This window comes from Nesoenas mayeri (assembly GCF_963082525.1).
Source record: "Nesoenas mayeri genome assembly, chromosome: 2".
Lineage (NCBI taxonomy): Eukaryota > Metazoa > Chordata > Aves > Columbiformes > Columbidae > Nesoenas > Nesoenas mayeri.
Genome location: NC_137543.1, coordinates 118,574,589 through 118,596,162, shown reverse-complemented (window position 1 = coordinate 118,596,162; position 21,574 = coordinate 118,574,589). Strand labels below are relative to the sequence as shown.

Here is a 21,574-nt window from a genome sequence, read left to right as displayed (position 1 = left end):
ACCTTCATGTTGTGTTTTACTCTGTACAGCTTTGGACATAACGAAAAGGTTTTTCACTGGGAGGGTGGTTGGTCACTGGAACAGGCTCCCCAGGGAAGTGGTCACAGCACCAAGACTGTCAGAGTTCAAGCAGCGTCTGGACAACACTCTTAGTCATATGGCTTAGTTTTAGGTAGTCCCATGAGGAGCAGGGAGTCGGACTGAATGATCCTCATGGGTCACTTCCAACCTGAGACAATTCTATGATTCTATGAATAACCGAATAGAACTGGATATACTATATGCTACAGTTTTTCTTCAGAGCCCAGCAATACTTATAAGAACGTTTTCAAGTTCATATACTTTATATTCTTGGGAGTCTTTTTTTATTAATTCTTAGTTTATTATCTTGTCATTGTACAGCAGCAGGACTGGTCAAGTGCTGATTTGGACTAAAAGTTTTTACAAGGTTCTTAACATGTAATACTTTAAATGCTTTTTACAGAGCTCGTGTACATTTACCTATTTACTAGGAGATGTGTTGGATTGAAATAAAAGCAATAAAGAGAATCCTTTACAAGACACAATCCTGATGTTACTGTGTGCTGGTTTTGGTTGGGGTAGAGTTAATTTTCTTCATATAATTTCAGCATGAGTTTGGTATTTCAGAAGAGATACTTTCTCACCTGGTTTCCACTCGTTCAGCGGCCATGGTTCATCTTTCAGAGGGCACAGCTTGCTGGCTGTCTGAGCTTTATATTCCTCTGCAGTTATCTTCTTGAGGAACTCGACATTCTCTTCAGAAAGATGCTCGTGCCACCATGTTGCACTGTTAACATGCCTGACTACAAAGCCCAGCTGCCCCCTTTCCAGTGATGGAAAAAAGTTTTAAGTGTCTTATTAGTTCAAATAATGTCACATAACACATATGTTCATAATGTAATATATACTACATAACTGGAGCAGTGCATATTACAGTAACAAAGACTGAAATTATACTAGCAAGCTATTGAGCCATCATCACACAAACTGGCCACACCTGACCAACACCACTTAATTGTTTGTTATGCTCTCATCTAACTTTTAAAGTATTCTAAAGTACACCAAAGTGGGGGAAGTAACAGTAAGACAACCAGCCACTCCTTCTGTGAGAAAAAAGCTAGATCCCTAGATCCATGAATGAAGAAACAGCATTGGGTGTTGCTTAACTTTAGCAAGGCTTTCAACAGTCTCCAGCGGCATCCTTCTATCCAAGCTAGGATGTTATGGCATGGATGGGTGGGGTATCACATGGGCAAAAACCTGGGTGGATCATCAGGATAAAAGAGTCACAGTTAACGGTTTTCACTCTACTAGAACGCCCGTTACAAGTAGAGTTCCTCAAGAGTCTATCTGGGGACTTGTTCTGTTTAGCATCTTTATCAGTGACCTGTACGAGAGGACAAGTGCATCCTTCTCAAGTTTGCAAATAAAACTGAACTGAAGGGAGGAGTTAACAATGGTCAAGAGCATCCCTCTGCCATAAGAAGGACAGGCCAACAAGGAACCTAATGAAATTCATAAAGAAGAAACGTAAAGTCCCACACTTGGGATGGAATAACCTCTTGCAGGCTGTGACTTCAGCAGAGCTGGTCCCCAGATAGGCAAAGGACCTGGGACGCAAAAAGGTAAAAAAAGAGCTAGCAGGCTCCCAGCAGCAGTGAAGGCTAACAGCAGCCTGGGCTGTATCAACAGCAGCATAGTCAGGAAAACAAGGGAAGCAGTTATCATCCCCTCTTCAGCACTCTGAATAGACCATATCTGCAATACTAAATCCAGTTTTGGGTCCCCAGCACAACAGGGATGTTTATAAACAAGTGAGTCCAGCAGTGGTGCACAGACATGGGCAGGGACTGGAGGACTTGCCCTGTGAGAGGCTTGAGGTAACTGAGCTTGTTTAGTCTGGAGAAGAGGAGGCTTAGGGGGCCCTGACAGCAGCTTTGCAATACCTATGAGAATGTTACAGAGAAGACAGAGCCAGTCCATGTTTACTGAGGTGAATGGCAGGAGAATGACAGAATCAGTATGAACTGAAAAAAGGGGTTCAGATTTGTCATAAAGAAAAAAAAAAGCGTTCACCGTGAGAACAGTCAAACACTGGAACAGGGGCCCAGAAAGACTGTGCGGCCTCTGTCCGTGGAGGCTCTCAAGGCCAAACCAAACCCTGAACAACCTGGTCTGACCCCAGAGCTGGCCACACTGTGTGCAGGAGATTGGAACAGAAACCTCCCCAGCTCCCTTCCAGCCCAAACAACTCTCCGATCTTACATTCACTGCTCAACAGCTACAGTAGTTTAACCACACTGCTTTAACTTTTGTGAGTGCTACAAAAACCCTGAATGCTTCTTAATCCTCTGCAAGCACAATGGAGCTGAGTACTGAACAGCGCAGCTGGAGGATGCTGGTGGCCAGTTATAAGGGCGGCCCACGGGGACTCAAAACACAGCAGGTCACGTCACTCACTATGAAACGAAGATATTTTGGGTGCAAATACGCACATCTTGCCCTAACTCCCGCGCAGGCTGGGGCTGCATCTGACGCTTGAGCGCCCCAGCACTAACCCGGGGCATCCCCGCCTTTGCAAGGGCAAACAGGCTGCACGCAGAGACCTCTCCGAACGGCTGAGGCCACACATGCCGCGTAGGGGAAGGGGCGGCCGAGGCGCCCGTCACTCCGGGGCTGCGACATGGGCCAGGCCCTCTCTGCCCCCGGCTCTGCCCCGCACCCCTCTCCCGCCCTCCGAAGCAGCCCCGTTCCCTCCCAGCCTTTCCGCTACCTGCTGCCAGAAGCTGCGGCCCACAGCCGCCCCCCAAGCCGGCCCAGCAGGCTCCAGCCCGCCATTGCCGCCACCCTTGGCGGAGCCGCCGCCGCCGGCTTCCGGCGCCACCGCCCGCTCCGCTGCTAAAAACCTTCCGTGCCGCCTCGGAAAGAAGGTTCCGGCCCCTGCTCCCAGCGCGGGGGGAGGAGATTGTCTCCTAAGTTAAGCTCCCCAACACACCCTAAGACGCGGTCGTGCGTGCTAAATTAATGTATACTGTGATTAAGTTATAAACGACGTACACATCGTTAAGCAATTGACGTGCTAAATGCTTTCTGACCACCTGCAAAACGAGGGGATGTTTTTCACGGTTTAGATCCTTCCGCACGACAAGAAGGAGATTGAGTGATACATTGTTTGGAAGCAGAGTGCTTAGTTTATGTTTAACTAATAATCAATAGACGTCTTGTGAGTAAGAAACTAAACAATTATAACTAACATAATCAATTATTTATTAGTGTAGATGTAGGTCAAAATTTTCAAAAACTGTAATGCATATGTAATAATCCTGTGAACATAAGCAACGCAAGAGCATCCAGTCTTTGGAGCGCTTATGGAGGATGATCCCCAGTGCTCCCCAGGGCTGATAAAATAAAGAATGCCGCTTAGCAGTGTAATTGACTCTGCTGTTATTTCTTCATTTCAGTGCGCCAGACTTGCCTCCGGTTGCCCAAAGTGGCCCAGGGGCCTGTGGTTTAACCTGGCCCCCACTGGCTGTGTGCTGGTTTTGGTTGGGTAGACCATGGGGGGAAGGCCGCGGGCAAGGGGGTGGTTTGGACAGAAGTGTCTCTGCGTTATCAGACCAGCGATGGGCACGGGCCTGAACTGCGTCAGGTGCTCCTTGCCGGTGACGGGGGCCATGTAAAGGTGGCAGGGCAACATTGCTGAGAAGCGTATTTCATATTGTAGCCAGTGAAGTTACTGGTAAAATTAAAGTAGCCAGGGAGATTTCAGGGCAGCCTGGCACAGGGCTGGTACCTCTGACTCTCTCGCTTCAGTGAGATCTGGCTTTTGTCAGTATTCAGAATTAATGAGCACACTAGGCAGGATAGTGAGTGCATAAGAACTGAAGATTCCCTTTTAGTTTCAACAGAATTTTTTTTAAAGGCTGTTCAGCGTGGCCAGCTGAAGTCTTATGGCTCCTTCCCTTTGCCCCGCTGCTCCATTTTCTTCCCCACTGTGTGTGGTTGTTGTACTCGAGGCTTCTGGCCAGATAACAACATCTGAAAAAGGCTGTAGGAACCTCAAAGTGGGTAACTGAGCACAATTTTGGTGGTCACACCCAAAACTGTGATCCAGAAAACTCCCAGCAGCTTTCACACGTGCTCCTTGTCCTCATGTTTACTTCTTGTCTTTTAAAGAAGTAAAAACACAGTGTGTTCAGAAATGTATCTCTCAAATTCACAGTGCAACTGGTATTCCTTCTCTGAAGCTGGTTAGTCATCTCTGCTCTTATAGTGACCGCTGCATCTTCTTGTTCTTTCCCTGGCATCAAGAACAACAACACCACAGGGGTGTTGCTAGATTTCATGTAGAGATGTTTTCAAGTGGGGTCCATCAGTAGCTTATACTCCTGCTCTGACAGGGACTTCCACACCAGGAGGCAGAAAGGATCTAAAAATGTTAAAAGTCATACCTCCCAATTTCTAAGTACTGTGACAAACCTACAATGGTGCTTACCCTACCAAAGTCACCAGGAAACAGCAAAATTATATTTATCCCCATTTTGAAGAAGTGGAACCAAGGCACACAGCAAGATTAAGTGACTTGCCAAATCATGATGGATGTTCCCAGCTAGAGAAAAGGGCTCTCTTGATGCTAGCTGCCTTTGTTGCTGCAAGATGCTGCTTTTCTCATCTAGCATGCTGCACAGCTGAGGTGATGAAGGATTTCATAAACCAGTAACTTGGAAGTAATAGTTGGGGGTGCACACATTTTGGGGAGAAAAGTTTCAATGCTGTACTTCTTTTCTCCTTTTTAACATGATGATGCACTATCAAACCATTATTTTGGTGCATGCAGCTTTTAAGGATGCTGAAGAGGCATGAATTTTTGTCAAATTGGGGAGGAATGTGTGTAGTGAGATGGCTGCAATTCTGAATGCAATCACATTGCAAACTGCCTGCTCTAATCAGTGGGACAAGAACTCAAGTGCCTCCTGAACACAGCAGTAAAGGGCTTTCTGCACAGCAAGAGAAATGACTAGCACTTTTTTAGTGAGAAGGAAGAGAAAGACACAGTGCTCATTACAAAATAACCTTCCCTGCCAGTCTCCTGCCTTGAGTAGTCCTCAGAATTGCAGGAATGAGGAAACAGAAACACCGCTTTTGAACTGGCAGCCTTCACAAGAAAGAAGTCTCCTAGATTTCACCTGATCAGTTTGGAGGATCTCCCCAGCTATGTGATGAATCACACAATCACGGAATCACAGAATGTTTGGGATTGGAAGGGATCCCAAAAGATCATCCAGTCCAATCCCCCCACTGGAGCAGGAACACCTAGATGAAGTTACACAGGAATGTGTCCAGGCAGGTTTTGAATGTCTCCAGAGTAGGAGACTCCACAACCTCCCTGGGCAGCCTGTTCCAGTGCTCTGGCACCCTCACTGAGAAGAAGTTTCTTCTCAAATTTAAGTGGAACCTTTTGTGTTCTAGTTTGAACCCATTACCCCTTGTCCTATCACTGGTTGTCACCGAGAAGAGCCTGGCTCCATCTTCATGACACTCACCCTTTATATATTTATAAACATGAATAAGGTCACCCCTCAGTCTCCTCCAAGCTAAAGAGACCCAGCTCCCTCAGCCTTTCCTCATAATGGAGATGCTCCACTCCCTTGATCACCTTTGTTGCCCTGCGCTGGACTTTCTCCAGCAGTTCCCTGTCCTTCTGGAACTGAGGGGCCCAGAACTGGACACAATATTCCAGATGTGGTCTCACCAGGGCAGAGTAGAGGGGAAGGAGGACCTCTCTTGACCCACTAACCACTCCCCTTCTAATACACCCCAGGATGCCATTGGCCTTCTTGGCCACAAGGGCACAGTGCTGGCTCATGGTCATCCTGCTGTCCACCAGGACACCTGGGTCCCTTTCCCCTACGCTACTCTCCAACAGGTTGTTCCCCAACTTATACTGGAACCTGGGGTTGGTCCTACCCAGATGTAAGACTCTACACTTGCCCTTGTTGTATTTCATTAAATTTTTCCCCGCACAACTCTCCAGCCTGTCCAGGTCTCGCTGGATGGCAGCACAGCCTTCTGGCCTGTCAGCCACTCCTCTCAGCTTCACGCCATCAGCAAACTTGCTGATAGTACTCTATGAGATTGGAAAAACAAGAAAGAGGGGCTGCAGGTGCCGCCAGCTGATGGTATGCAGTGAATGTTGCAAAGAAATGTGCAGCTGGGCTGATTATCACTCATCTAGCTCCCTAATTGCTCAAATTGCCTCTAGTAAAGTACAATTCCTCAGCAAAGGGCTGCAGGTACAAGTAAGACCTATGAATAAAGGAGGATGGATGGTGCTATAAACTGTATTTTCCTTGTGGCAAAATGCCACTTCCTGTAAATAAAGGGGGAAAACAACCTGAGAAGTGTAAACTTATCCTAGGAGTCCTCCAGCTCATCCTTCTCATTCCAAAAACTGTTAATGTAAATGTACTGATGCTTTCTGCCTGAAATGTCCATGCTCCATAGGACTGAAGGGAGTTTGTCTAGTACCTCTTTCATTCTGGATATAGCTTTAGATTTACATAGCAGGTGTGACTGCAAGACCCACAACCCCAAGTGAGAAAGGTCAATCTGAATAGCCAGTTGGGTTCTTTCTGGGAGTCAGCTCTGTCCCATTTGTGCAGCTGGAGAGCCAAGCTGAAGGACACAGCTCAGTTTTAGTCGTCATCGAAGATCAGACCGCAATACAGTAATGAAGCTCACTAAACTCACAGTATTTGGTGTGTGGGTAAACCCAGAGGATGCAGCCAAGTGTTGCAGAGCTGCAGGGCTCTGTCATGCAAACGTGCTCAGAGCAGGGGCTTTCCACCTGTGCGTTTTGGAATACCAGCTCTGCAACTTGCAGCAGGCTTTGGCTTGGACCACTGTTCTTCATCACACCCAGCAGCTCTCTAACGGATCAAACCATAAACCTTTTAGCTGTCATCAGTTATGTACCTTTGATATTTGGAGACTAAAAGAAAAGACATGTTTTAAGGCGATACTATTATTATAGTTATAATTCTGTCTTCATAACTGCAGACTCTTTCATCAAATGCCATAGAACACAATATTGCTTATCCTGGTAAGAACTTTACACAGCTAGATTCACTGTAGGGTAATGAGCAATTAGCAGTGTATTAGTGTTTTTTTTAATTACTATTGTGGACTTAGTTTCCCTTACACAAGTAACAGTGTAACTCAGATCAGTATCTGGCTCAAGAATTATGGATATTCATGTATTTTGGGCTAATAGGGATCATGAATATCTTGGAGTGTTCTGGGACTTTTGGGTTTTGAATTGGATTGGAGAGACAGTAAAAAGGAAGGCAGGATTGCAGTATGCAGGGATGATATTTTAGATCATCAATTACCTCAAAAGTACAAGATATAATTTATTTTAAAGGAGTTTTCAGAATTTAAAATGATCCCTCAAAAGGCCATAGAAGTATAAATTTGCATTAAAAAAATCTAAAAGAAAGAAATTGATGGCAGTTCTGCCTAAAGGCAGAATAGCCTCTCAAAAACCCTAAGCAGATAAAACAGGATAAAAAATGCCATTTCAAAGATATATTCATATATGTAATGATATTACCCTGCACAACGCTCATAACTTGGAGCAATGAAAATAACATTAAAAGCTTCATTAGAAAGCCTTTACCATATGGCTAGTTTTGTCTTCTGTGCATTCTCCTACACCAGCTCACCACACTATTATGTGTTTGTTTTACGTGCTGGGATTGAAGGAGATTTCCAATTGATTTTTCAATATCATGGAGGTGTCTTTTCAAATACCTTGATGGCTGCTAGAGAATTGCTGATCTATATTACCGCTGCTAGTGATTTGTTTCATAAGTAGACAACATTTATAATCTGGATGGTGTGAAGTAAACAGAAAGATCTGCAGCAACTGTGATTTTCCTGAGACACTTATCCAGACCACCTACCTACCTGAAAATGACCGATGATTCATATAGCTCAGCATAAAATAACCATTTAACAACCACCTGTTGATCTCTGCATTTTATGTGATGCTACATTATGGAAGCACCTTGTAACACCTCTGCTAGTGCAGAGCTGTAACTGCCCAATTCCGTGTAAGCATAAACACTTCAAAAACCTGTTTAGCCAAAGATGTGCCAGAAGAACCATTTATCTGATTCCTAATTTTTCTTGCTGAAAACTTTCCTTTACTTTCCTTCATTCTGGCAAATAAGAACAAAAAGGCATAACCCCCTCCTCAGATGTACATTACATCCCCAAATCCATGCCCCAGATTGAAGTAACACTCGTTACGTGGCAAGAGCACCATCATGCTTCTGAGGATCTCAAATCACTTTTCAAATATTAAAATTCCCCAGTAACATTATGAGATATTTATTAATACATAGCAGTGACCTTCATTTTACAGATGAGGAATGTGAGGTACAGAAATGTTAAAACTACTTTCCCAAGGTTACAAAATAAGATACTGGAGGAGCAAAAGGACATGTTTTTTCAGTCATGTGCTTTAAGAGCTAGAAAATCTTTCTTCTGAGAATAGGGAAGGGAAGAAAAAAAAGGGGGAATAGGAATAAGAAACTAGAGATGTTGTAGATAAGAATTAAGACACGTTGGCAGAGTGGTGTATGAGATATAAGGGAAAATCATGGTAGCTTCCAGAGGAAATATATCCACAGCCCCCTGGGCTAAGCTCTAAAATGAACAGTCAGCCATTAGACAGAAATGTGGATTTGAGATCTATCAGTCGGGATATCTTCAGACAATTTATATCTATGAGCAAGTAATACTGGCTGCTGTTCAATATCCGATCAGCTGAAGGAATCTCTGCTAGCAAGCGTGAACGATTGTGCTGCAGGATATAGATGGAGCAGAACTGAATGTGCAGGGGAGACAGCCCCATGCATCTTGGCTGCCCCATTGCCTTCATTTTATGGTACAAAATCATCAATCAAAGCTGGTCCCATGGAAGTTACTTCTAAAGGAGAATCAGGGAGCTAGAGTTCTACAATACCTGCAAACTCATTTTGAAATAGATATTTCTAAAAACAAAATCCCTTGCTCACAGGTGAGATTTTCCAAAATATTCAGCACTGGCCCAAAACAGCTTCTTCTGGAACTAACAAGAAGAATGTTTTCAATTCATTGGGAGCACAACTTGTCTAAAGCTATGTCCTTTGGACAATCTCACACAAATAATTTTGGGTCGAATTTTACCTTCAACTTCTAACAAAGTCACAGTTTTCACTATTGTCTTTTAGCAAATGGAGAAGCCAAAATTCAAACACTAAGAATAACAGTGATCTAATTTCTTCTTTTATATACATAAATATTTCAAGGGAAAGGTCAATCCACTGCCCATCTGTTCTTGTGTGTCCTCTTTAAAAAAAAGGTGGTTTGAATATTCTTTTGGTACAAACTCAGGTTTTTTTAGCACACACAAGTGATCTGTGTGTGCGTGAAATTACAAATCACTGGTTGTCACAAAATCAGGCCATGTAAAATTTGGATATGGTGTGTGAGATATTAAAAAATACAAATGAAACAAAATGAGAATTCCCAAATATAAGAGATTATAGATTTGGGTAGCCAAAATACCACCTGTTCGAACGGCAGCCAGATTGTTTGGATCAAGTGGGCATATTTTAAAGACATGCAATCCTGATGCATCATGCCCTGCAAACCAGATCTGTTCACAGCTACAGTCTGAGCCCTTCGTAACAGCTGGATGTGTCAGGCTTTTGAAAGATTGCTACTCAGGCCACAGCCTGAGTGGGCATGTTCGCATGCCCATGTCATAAGGCGCTAATGTTAGAAATGCCCATGCTTCGGGCCAGGTATCTCTTGAAACACTTTATTCCCCTTTTCTTAGAATATGGAAGTTGAAAGCAGGCAGGCTTGTGGCAGAGAGAGAAATAAAGACAACAACTGCAAAACTGTGTTGTTTTTATTTTAAACATGCAAAATACAGTTCATGCATCTGCCATTTTGAAAAATCTCTCAGTTCATAGCAGATTCAATCAAAGACATTTTGGCTATCCACCCTCAATAAATATTTCAAAATGCTTTACAGTGTAAAGATAAGAAATTTAGCAAAATTTCAACAAACCTGTATAAAAAACAGATACAGATAACTTCTTATTTCAAGGCGACATGCTGTAATGTAAAGAGTTCACTTTTTTTTTTCTGGATTTTTTTTCTCATAAAAAGTTTTCAACAATACAACCGCTTAACAGATTTAAGCCTTCAGGCTACACATGCAAAAAAAAAAAAAGGTTATTGTAGTTAAAAATCACCAAAACGTGCTATTTTTTTGTTTCATTTTTAAGTACAGTAGTTGTAGACAGTAGCATTTTTCTTTTTTTTAATTTTGTAAAAGAGTGCAGGCGGGTTCATGGAGCTAGTGTCCTGGAAGACTCGTACTCTGACATACATTTTGGTTTTATCCCTTTGCCATTGTAATAGTCCACGACTTGGTTTGGAACTTCAGCCAAAACGCTTTTTGCTAGAGCAGCTGGGGATGCCTGCAGGAAATGGTAGAAAACACAAGTGTTAACCTGTCTCTCTGCTAAAAGTGCTCTGGGTTTTAGAGGTATTGGTACCATGAGGTCAAGGTGGGAAATATGGTACAGAAATGGAAGGCAAAAAAAGATTCAAAGTGACTGGCACTAGTTCTAGAAACTCATTTGATGAGGGAGTTTGGGCAGGCAGCTGTAGCTGCCTGACAGTACACTAAAGCCAAAAGTGGTCTGCATGTTTTTCAGTTCTGTTTGGGATATTTTAACTTCCCCGCACACTGGGAGAGCAGAATACCAAAATAAAAAGGGCTGCAAAGAATTCATTCATCAGTACTCAGTGAGGAACCCTGCAGAGCTTCGAGCTGAACATGAATGGACATCACTGTAAAAGAGAAGCCTTCATCACCATTCTGCTTTTCAGGAGCTTGCATGGTATTCTAATAGCAGGGGAAGATTTTAATTCAATAAAAAATATTTTGTTTTCATTGGAATTAAACCATGGTCATGCGAAAGCTTCAGTCCTAGGCTTTGTGGAAGCTTTAAAGCTCTTTCTGCAATGTATAAATGGTGGGTGTCAATCAGACTTAAGAACTGATGAGCCTGAAATGTAGATGGATAGAGAGATGGCCACTGGCCCTCTCCCCAGGTGAGGAGGAGGGCTGCCCCTACGTGCTGTGAGACACCGTGCCCTCTACCCATAGCACACCCTTGCTGCTTCATTTTAAGCAGTGGGGTCTGTGGATGTTTTGTGGGCAACTGTCACCTGCATGTGCTGCAGGGATTTTCCTCAGCCCCTGAATTTGGCAGTGAGGAAACCCAATTCCTGTTTCTCCCAAGCACCCCAATAGCAGCCTCTTGCTCCATTTTTTGGATTTCCTTGTTTCTAGGTATTTGGGTAGAGCTGATTCCAAGCCCCTTGGAGCCAGGCTGCCCAACCATGAGCCCTCTGAGCCCACCACAAAAATAAAGTAAAAATGCAAATGCTTAAATGTCAGTTTGAGAAGTTTAAACTTGTGTTTATCTCCAGATACAGATAAACGCGGATCATGCATTGCAGCTCAGAAGATGCATGGGTACTCAACCGGTGACTGGGTCACATTTCTTCTGCACACCAAGTACTTTTTCCCACATTAATGAACAGTTCCCTCCTCATTGTCTGTTATATTGTCAGTGAGGTTTCACAACTACCATGTCAGAAAGTAGTTGTATTGGCTGTTTATTGGTGTACTGTATTTCATGGGGCGGGGTCCTTATACTTCGAGAGTCTTAAAAATAGGCTTACATAGGATGTAAATAAATGGTAAATGGTAAATAAATGGTAAATGGTTCGATGATTCTGTGAACTATTCATAGGCAAGCTAATCTAGGGTTGCAGAAAACCTCTGGGCTACTATAAATTCCAGTATCAAAAGTTACGATACTACAAAGACAATACTAGGAAAACCAGAAACAAAACTATTTATTGTGTTTTTGTATTTTGAGTCATGTATGTGATTAGTAATGAATAAAATGAACTGCTATTTCTCTACTGTGACATTTATATCAAAATATTTGTGCAGGCAAAAAAGCCTGGAACAGTTCTGCATGAACAAACTGGCAAAGCAGAGCCCATACTATGACAGCACAGCAACTGTTCTCAGGTGTTTCACAGTAACAGAACCCATTTCTTTTAATCCCTCAAAGTGAAATGCATAATTTTCCACAGTTGCCCCATTCTTGCCTAAACCCGTTTTCACTGAAATCAGCAGAAAATACCCCTTGGAGTCAGACAAATGGCCAATTTCTGCATTGCTATTGAGAATTACTGTGGTTTTTAATCTCTTTCCCAGTGTACCAAAGCTACATATACCTTAGACTGCCTCTGTGTCATCTTACCAAAAATATAAACCTACATAAAGGGTAAAAACAGGATGTGGGGAAAGACTCCTGAGGCCATGGCTGCACACACACGCCACAGCAATCAGGAAACTTCACTCTGCCCTATCTTTAAAAATGCACCCTGTACTGGGATCAGCACTGTTTAACATCATCAGTGACACAGACAGTGGGATTGAGTGCACCCTCACCAAGTTTGCAGATGACACCAAGATGAGTGGTGCAGTTGACATGTGTGAGGGATGGGATGCCATCCAGAGGGACCTGGACAAGCTTGAGAAGTGGGCCCATGAGAACCTCATGAGGTTCAACAAAGCCAAGTGCAAGGTCCTGCACCTGGGTCAGTGCAACTCTCAGTATCAACAAAGGCTAGGGGATGAAAGGATTGAGAGCAGCCCTGTGGAGAAGGACTTGGGGGTACTGGTGGATGAAAGACTGGACATGAGCTGGCAATGTGTACTTGCAGCGAAGAAGGCCAATTCTATCTTGGGCTGCATCACATGAAGTGTGACAGGCAGGTTGAGGGAGGTGATTCTGCCCTTCTACTCTGTTCTGGTGAGACCCCACCTGGAGTCCTGCATCCAGCTCTGGAGCCCTCAGTACAGAAAAGACATGGATCTGTTGGAGAGGGGCCAGAGGCCACCAAGATGATCCGATGGCTGGAACAGCTCTCCTCTGAGGACAGGCTGAGAGAGCTGGGGTTGTTCAGCCTGGAGAAGAGAAGGCTCTGGGGAGACTTTATTGCGGCCTTTCAGTACTTAAAAGGGGCCTGTAAGAAAGATGGGGACAGACTTTTCAGAAGGGCCGGTTACAATAAGACAAGGAGTAATGGTTTTAAACTAAAGGAGGGAAGATTCAGGCTGGACATTAGCAGAGAAGTTTTACAATGAAGGTGGTGAAACACTGGAAGAGGTTGCCTAGAGGGGTGGTGTAGTAGTCCACAAGTCTGAACACTGGGCCAACGCTCATCTCTCTGCATCATCCTCCTGTCACCACTTCTCTTTTCTGATGCCACATCCATTCCTCCCAAATGCTGGGTCAGCCCTTCAGAACAGACTCTGTCAGGGCCAGATGCGCGGCTGAATCACCACCACTTGAGGAGTCAACAGAGCTACATGTTCCTCGCCCAGCATGCATGTGAAGTAAAAAGCTTTTCAGTGAGGTTTGAGCTAACACATTTACTGTGCCCACAGGCTCACAGGCTACATGTAGCTCCACACAGTTGCCCTGGGGTAGCTGTCTTCAGTCTGAACATGGGCAAGTGTTGCTTTTTAGAGTTTCATCATACCGGTGATGTCTGTTGGTCCTGGAGACATTCAAAGCCAGGCTGGATGTGGCTCTGAGCAACCTGATGTAGTTGAAGATGTCTCTGCTCATTGTAGGAATTTGGACTAGATGAACTTTAAAGGTCCCTTCCAACCCAAACTGTTCTATGATTCTATGATTTGTATAAGTAAGAATTAGTAAATTCTGAGCTAAAAACCAGCCCTAGTTTAGCAGTGCTCTGTAAGGGTTACCTTCACTGGCTTTTTAACACAGATGGTACATTAATGTTTTACTGTAATGTTTTCTTCTCCACTGTTAAACTGCTATGCTTGAAGACCATCCAAGCGATAAACACCTCAAGATGAATAGTGCTCAACCAATGGCTAATACATAACAATCAGATCAGCCAGCAGCAGGAAAATAGTGCCCTGTGAATATAATTGGTGTATATTACAAATGACTGTTGATTCGGTTCTATAACTTCACCATGCTTAATCTTTAATTACAATGCATAATGCCAAACATTGCTGCTTGCAGTACTTAAGAGCTGTGCTTTCCACACTCACTTGGTGATATATGTGTTATTAAGTCACAGTTGTTAGCCTTATGATTAAATACAATGCAGAGTGGAATACAATCTATTATACCTGTGCCATCAGATTTGTGCACAGTAAACACATCATGCATCCTAAAGGCAAAGAATTTCACCTCTTAAAATATGACTGCAAGTGGATTGAGACAGGTAATTTTCTTCAACTACATTTCAGAGATCGTGAGCAACACTGTTCTGCAGTTTCAGGTGAAGGACACTCACATTGCTGGGGTGGTGATAATTATAGAGAGAAGAAATTCACTTGGGTTCAGGGAAAATATTTTCGCTTTGTTATGTTCCCCTGTAGTGAATTGTACGTGTCATACACTAAATAATGGGACAGTTTTAAAGCAGTAATGTTTACCTGGATTTTATCAAGCCTCTGCAACTTCTGGATTTTCCAAGAATCAGTACAATTATTATTATTGTTGTTATTTTAAAAACTTCAAAGATATTCTTGAAAAAGAGAGTCAAAAAGGTAAGATGCTTTACTGAAGTACTCCTGAAACACTACATAATGTAGGAGATTAAACCCCTATAATAAAGCTTTCTGTCTACATTGGGTCTTGAGCCAGTAAAACACTGAAGTGGGAGTAGGTTTTAGGTATGTGAATAATGGCAATTAATTGAAATGTTTTAAATGCCTGTATGAGTGCTGTGCAGGATCAGAACCTTCTCTGAAAGTCAAACTTATAAAATAAAAGGTATTCACTCTATAGGTTATTTTTACAGCTTGCTTCTCCCTCTTTTCAATTTTCTCACAGGGGAAGCTTTTGGTTGGATTATTTTGGATCTCTTTGGGTAGAGATGAGATTTTCAGTTCCAGGCTGACCTGAGAATTGAAGTAATGAAAAAAAAATATTGTTTGGGTTGACTCCAAATGAATTTTATTTTACTGTTCCAGTAAAACGCAAAATAATTGCTCACAAATAACATGTTCTTCCCTCTTTCCATCAGTAGTAGAGGTAATATGGACTTAGGTGTAAATAAATACTTGATTTATGAGAAAAACCTATAAACCTTATACAACCTGATTAGTAGTCTTTCTGAAAGGATCCTTAATTTTTTTTTCTTTCCTAGTTAATCATTCAACAACCTAAATATCAAAACTAAACACAAGGTACATTCACAAAAAAGATGTGATTTTTAACTATATACATCTTTTCCTTGAAGCTGTCAAATGCAATATGCTGATTTATGATAATTCTTGTGTTTGATCAGAACTGATCTGACAGAAATCTCCCAAATGTGTTAAATCCACATTTCTCTGTGGGGAAAAATAGGTTTGAATCAAGACATCACACTCATTTCTCCCATGAAAAATTATTTCACTAGTTGTTGCAAAAGGCATGGTCTTTTGTTTGTGCTAAGGATAAGTAAGCAAGATAGTTGTGAATGTCACTTTGTTCAGAGAGAGAGATTATTTGGGATATGACAGTAAAGAAATTCAGCCAGAAGTGGCTATTGTTATAGGCACTCATCCATTACACTGACATTTGTTGAAATGCTGAAAGATCACAATAAACAGACTAAATATCAAGTTGTGTAAGATATATTGACTTTTCTGATATAGCAAATAATTATCCATCTTTATATCGGTATTATCTCTGCTACTGAGAGAAAGGGGGAGAAAAATATCACTATTTAATAAGAGCAATATATTTTTTAAGATTACTATCCTCTCCCAGTACTGCGGAAGTTAATCTAAACCAGCTAAAAATATATGCATGTCATTTGACCAATGCTAGCAATTAAAATCACACATAGACTCACAAGTTAACACCAGAGACACAATATATTCAGTGCCCAGAACTGCAACTGTCAGTGTTAATCTATTCAATCAAAGACAATTTCAACTTTGTCATAAAATCACCAAATGAAACTAAAAATAACAAATGCAGCTGGCTTTGCCAGTTTCTTGCAGAAACATGTTTTCAGCTAATTGAAAGTAGGTCTAGCACTAGCCCATAAATAACTTGCCTCTCAACACTTTTACAATAGACTACAGTGCAGAACTATGCACTTGTGATTTTCTGATGAAGGAGAATCACAAGCTATGAGTAGGTTGTGCTCATACTTTTTTCCAGCAGATAAGTGACTGAGTGGCACTGTCAGCATAGAAATGTATGTATCTACTATTGCGTGGCAACTCTGCAGCCATCTGGCATGGTGTCATCAAATTAAGAGCACAATGTGACTTATACCTCCTATGAGGATCCATTCTTTACATAAAGGTAGCGAGTAAAGAGAAACAAGTTTGTTTCTCTTCTCAGTAGAATTTGTGAGAGTAGGAAGTGCATCTAGATCTAAGACAAATACAGCAAAATTGTGTTTTGAAGTGACAAAAAATAACAACTCTTGAGAAGAGGAAAATAAAATGAAGGTATTTTGGAAACAGCAAACAGAAAAAAAATGCCCCATAGTAACAAAAAGCCTAGAAAAACTGAAGAAATGTATGTACTGCAAATCCATATGCAGAGCAAAACCAACTCAGAGTTGAAAACTTCTGTGTGACATATCCAGATCGAAGGATCACTGGCATATGGGAGCAGATTGGAAAGGGCAATCACTTGAGGAAAATGAGTCAGTTCCGCTGTGAGGTAAAGAAATTTTCAAATCAAATACCAAGGATATCCTTCCTAGACACTGAGGTGAGAAAAAAACACAGTCTGGAGAACCTCTTAAATGTAACAGAAGGAATGAGGATAAGGAAGGGAGAGAAATATGGAAAAACAGAGGGAAAGAGATGTGATCAGCACTGCAGAGGAGCACAATGGCCATTCCTTGCCTCTACATGGAGGAAAAGGGCTCTGAAAAACCCAGCTGTGTGTGGGAAAGCTCCTTCTGTGGGTGAACGCTGTCTCCACCCAGCTGCTGAAAAAGTCCCTGGCATGGATGCTGCAATGTAGGGCTGGAGACCAAGGAGAAAAATGCCAAGGCATTATTTCAAATGTGGCAACTTAGTGCTGGGTTTGTCCATTCCTCTCCTACAGAGTGTCTCCTATACCACACTGGGCTCAGATGGGAACAGCTGGCTGAGGGTGCATGGAAGCTCTTAGTAACATGATTTTCTTGGTTGTGTTCTTGTGCAGAATTTGGGGAAAGGGTTTGCAGGCAACCAGGATGCTGTGGGTGGACAGTCCTTCCTTTGAGAATTTAGGGATATAAATTTCAATAAGGAAACAACCTCCTGGGGAACACTGGGAATACAAATCCACAGCTATTTCAGCTGCCTGTGGAAAGGGACGGAAAGGAGAATACAGTAGTCATAAGAGAACAGATGCAAAGAGAATGAAAAAGTGACACCAGGAAACACAAGTCAGGGAGAGCAACCAAACTAAAATCAGGGAGGAAGCCGAAGTAAGGACTGGCACCACAAGAAGCACATGGATTCTTCCTCCACACCCTCACCATCTCACTAATGGAGCACATTTCATTCTGCATTCCTTCTTTTTCTCCATTTCTGACACAATAATGCCATGGCCTTACTACACACTTCATGCCCATTCAAAAGGTAGGCCCAGCCCCAGGGACCATTCACATACATACGTCATAGACATTCACCCTTCTGTGGAATGGATGGAAAAGTCAGCTTACATGTTTGAAGTTCCTAAATGGCACAAACTGGACAATGTCTCGAAGCACAGGCTCGCCCTTGGGAGACCTCAGGATCCCGTCATCGCCATCCAGCATCTGCATGTCGCTAAAATCGGCGTTCCCTACCCCAACGATGATGACTGACATGGGAAGGTGAGAGGCATGGACAATGGCCTCTCTGGTGTCAGCCATGTCTGTGATGACGCCATCCGTCAGAATCAGCAAGATGAAGTATTGCTGAAGTTGTTGGACAAGAAGCAAAAAATTATATCATTAGTTAATCTTCCAAAGCTGCTTGTTCTTTTCCGGTATAAAAGTGTTTCTGATAACTCATTCATGACTTTTTTAAATATAAAAGAGCCTTTATAATTGCTCAAAGGTTGTGTTTCCCATCCAAACCTCCTCAGCTACTAATTTTTCCTCCTCTGTAGTTTAGCTCTAGTTCAGATAATTTTCAGGAGCTGGAGGGAGCTAAGGGATGCACAGTGTAGAAAAGGGAGTTTCTAGCTGCCAGGGTTGGGAGACTCAGGACTTTGTCTGGGAAGTCTGTAATAGTCCTGAGATCCTCACTAGCCCTATTTTCCATCTGCTGCACAATCACTTCTACTGACAGTTTCCGATTACATTTTTTTCCCCTTTGGGAACCAGTGGGAGGCCGGGAGGAATGGGGTATTGAAGCGTTACAAGCCTGTAGCAGAGCTGTCAGGGAGGTTATGACAGCACTTTGCAGAAGAGCTTTGCTAACAGGCAAGTGGGATGGGTGCAGCCGTCTGCAAACTGGAGGGTGACCCACTAGTGCCTGTGGGAGAAACTCTACGCCATGGCAGGTCTACTACATTCTGCAGAGTAATGGGGTCCCTGGGGCGAGCAAGGGCATTTGCAGGGAGGAGTATGTCCATTTTCAAACACTTCATACAGAGCCTTGAAGAGACTTTTTCTCATTCTGTAACAGAGAACAAGCAATTTTGCGTGCTTGTTATCTTTGCAAAAACTCCAAAGCTCACTGGACTGGGATCATGAGCTATGACTTCTTCGCTTGGTAATGAGGAAGAGTGACTCTCACTTGGATCCTCTATGAATTGTGAGGCAGCTGGAGTCATTTAACCAATGTGCATTAATAGGAAAAATGAACAGCTCATAAAATTTGGTCACTCTGCATGAGCAATACCAACACACAAAACATCATTAAAGTTTATGTATACATAGCAATATAAACTCACACAGAGTTCTGTTCATCACCTCCTGCCATGAATAAAACAAAACATGCAGAGAGAAAACTCTGTCTTGGAGATTCGTATTATAAATTAATTTGTTTTCCAAACAGAAAGAGGGGAAGCTTAGATTTAGAAGAATGAAGTAGCTTATTCAATATGACATACTAGTTCAGAGGCAGCACTAGGAACAGAGTGAACCATCTCAGGATTAGGTGGGTATGGAAATTCAAACATACCAATTCCCTGTTTCAGGACTGGCACCCTAAATAGTATCAAGATCCCGGAAATCGCAACAGAGTGACAATCATAACCCCAGACTCATGAACAGAAATGTCTTGGAACAGCTGCCTTAATAGGATTTTAAAAAAGGCTCAGCACATGAGGAAAGCTCAGTGAAAGCTCCAGACCTGGTGATGAGATGCATGACAACATACAGTTCTATTCTGTTCCTATACACAGGCATTTTTCTTGCTGCAGTATACAAGTCCTCTCTTACATCCTTGACTCCCACAGCACTGCTCTTGTAAATGTTGCAGACCTACTCACTCACATACTTTCTCCAATTCTCTCATTCTTTCTTTCTCACATTCTGTCTGGCAGGCAGGATAAAAATAAGCTTAATTCATTTCAAAGATGCACATTTAAGTTACCATCTATGCTTAAGCCTTTTAGGCCAATAATCTGTCATGGGGTTTGTATCAGATGCGGGCTAACAGACTTGTCTCCTGATTTCTGTAAGGCATACAATACTCCCTATCAGTAACAGCAAATTGAAAATGCTATCACTGTAGTTTTCAAATGAATGGTTGTAAAAATCCCCTAGTTGAACAAAAAAGTTTTAGTACAGCCTCTGCAAGAGAGAAATTGGGTAGTCTGTGTAGGGAATGATTTGAACTCATCTGCTTGCATGATGAACACTTTTACGGCTTGGCCTCTAAATTTTCGTAACCTTAGTGGCACCATTTATGTTTCCACAGTGAAGAACTGGGTGTGTTACAGTAGAACAGCTCTAAAAGCAGGAAACAGAACAGTAGAGGAAGAGTTTAAAGTTGTGAGTATCAAAACTATCAAGGCTAGATACACTGCTCCAGTGAACAGGGACTCAGGATGCCTTCTGTGAAGGCAGATAGTGAAAACTGTGAAGGTATGAGCCACATACATGAAAAGGTCTTTTCTGATAACCTGCAAGAGACCCATCATAAGACAAGAGAAAAGCCAACCACAGCATTATGCCCTTACCGAGGCCTCCTTGGTGTTGGTCTCCTCAGATGCTGATTTTGCCACCTTCTGGATGATGGGAGCGATGTTTGTGGGCCCGTACAGCTGCAGCTTGGGAAGGCAGCTCTGATAGGCCTCCACAACACCCTGTATTCCTGGCGTGAAAAGCCACACAAAAGGCAAGTAAATGTGGAACACATCACCAATATCATGCTTGTTTAAAGTGTAAATAAAAGGCAGGGTCTTAATGCATAAATTCAAAATATGACATGATTAGAAAGGACGAACAACTTCAGATAATTTCTGAGAAGTTGTCTCTAGCTGTGTGGAATCCAGTTTATAATACATATTCCATTATACCATGCTTCTTCTTTCCAGTAGTTTTTAATGTCTATTTTCCAAGTATCAGCTTGCAATGCAATAGCTTCCATCCTTCTCAGGTCAAGGTGTAAGTGATCACTTCCTGATCACCAACTAAGATTCATACTAGAAGAGCAGACACAAATTAAAAACACTTTAACACTTCTCTCTCCTCCTCTTCAGATAAATATTTATTTCTGTTTATCATGGTAGCTACCAACAAATTTGCCCTTTGTACTTACAGCCTGGAGCTGTCAAAGAATTCAAACATCTTTTCAAATACCTGACTCCCCTGTGCTAAGAAAATAATTTTTCAGGGTGAATTTGCATAATTGCTCACAGGTTGAATTTGCCTGTGACCAAAAACTGTGAAATCTTGGAAGAAACAGCAGGATGCTTTGCAGTCTACAGAAAAATGAGCAAGAAGTTTTGATGGAGAACTAGCTATTTTTGGCTTCTTCATTTCAGGATATATAGCCAGACCAGGGAGAACAGACTTCTGCTGACACACTTGACAGACCACAGAATAGAAATTGGTGTTTTCAGTCATTGAGAAGAAGGATTTCTTGAAGTGATGCACGTTAGCCTCTGCATTCAGAATTCCCAGCTTACCAGACCTGAAGGATTAGAGGTCTAAAGTTGGAAAGAAAGTGATAGACTGAAGAGCTTTGTAAAGGATGCTGAAAAATGAAATTACTTCAATAAGATCCTAAGCCAGTTTCAGTTTGCACTGAGACTGACTCATGAGATTTTACTCAACCATGTTTACAGGATACATGGGTGCAGACCCCTTACTCCCAAATTACAGGGAATTATAATTGCTTTACAACAATACACCTGAACCTCCTGTGAAAAAAATAGTGGAGAATGCAGTCTTCTCTATTTACAGATAGTTA

At 42.4% G+C, this 21,574-nt stretch overlaps 2 protein-coding genes across 2 annotated transcripts in view; both read right to left on the bottom strand.

Annotated features, from left to right (window-relative positions):
- MRPL3 (mitochondrial ribosomal protein L3) overlaps positions 1-2,908 on the bottom strand; it is a 30,390-nt gene extending 27,482 nt beyond the window's left edge. The window contains exons 1-2 of the mRNA XM_080339818.1: positions 2,795-2,908; positions 666-844 (exon numbers count right to left, since the gene is read on the bottom strand). Coding sequence (XP_080195944.1) covers positions 666-844; positions 2,795-2,859 — 244 coding nt within the window. The 5' untranslated portion in view covers positions 2,860-2,908. The remainder of the gene's footprint in view (positions 1-665; positions 845-2,794) is intronic.
- A 7,522-nt stretch (positions 2,909-10,430) lies between these two features.
- CPNE4 (copine 4) overlaps positions 10,431-21,574 on the bottom strand; it is a gene marked incomplete at both ends in the record, with an annotated part of 195,749 nt that continues 184,605 nt past the window's right edge. Inside the window, 3 exons of the mRNA XM_080338586.1 lie at positions 10,431-10,562; positions 17,887-18,123; positions 20,340-20,473. Of these exons, the coding sequence (XP_080194712.1) occupies positions 10,431-10,562; positions 17,887-18,123; positions 20,340-20,473 (503 nt within the window). The remainder of the gene's footprint in view (positions 10,563-17,886; positions 18,124-20,339; positions 20,474-21,574) is intronic.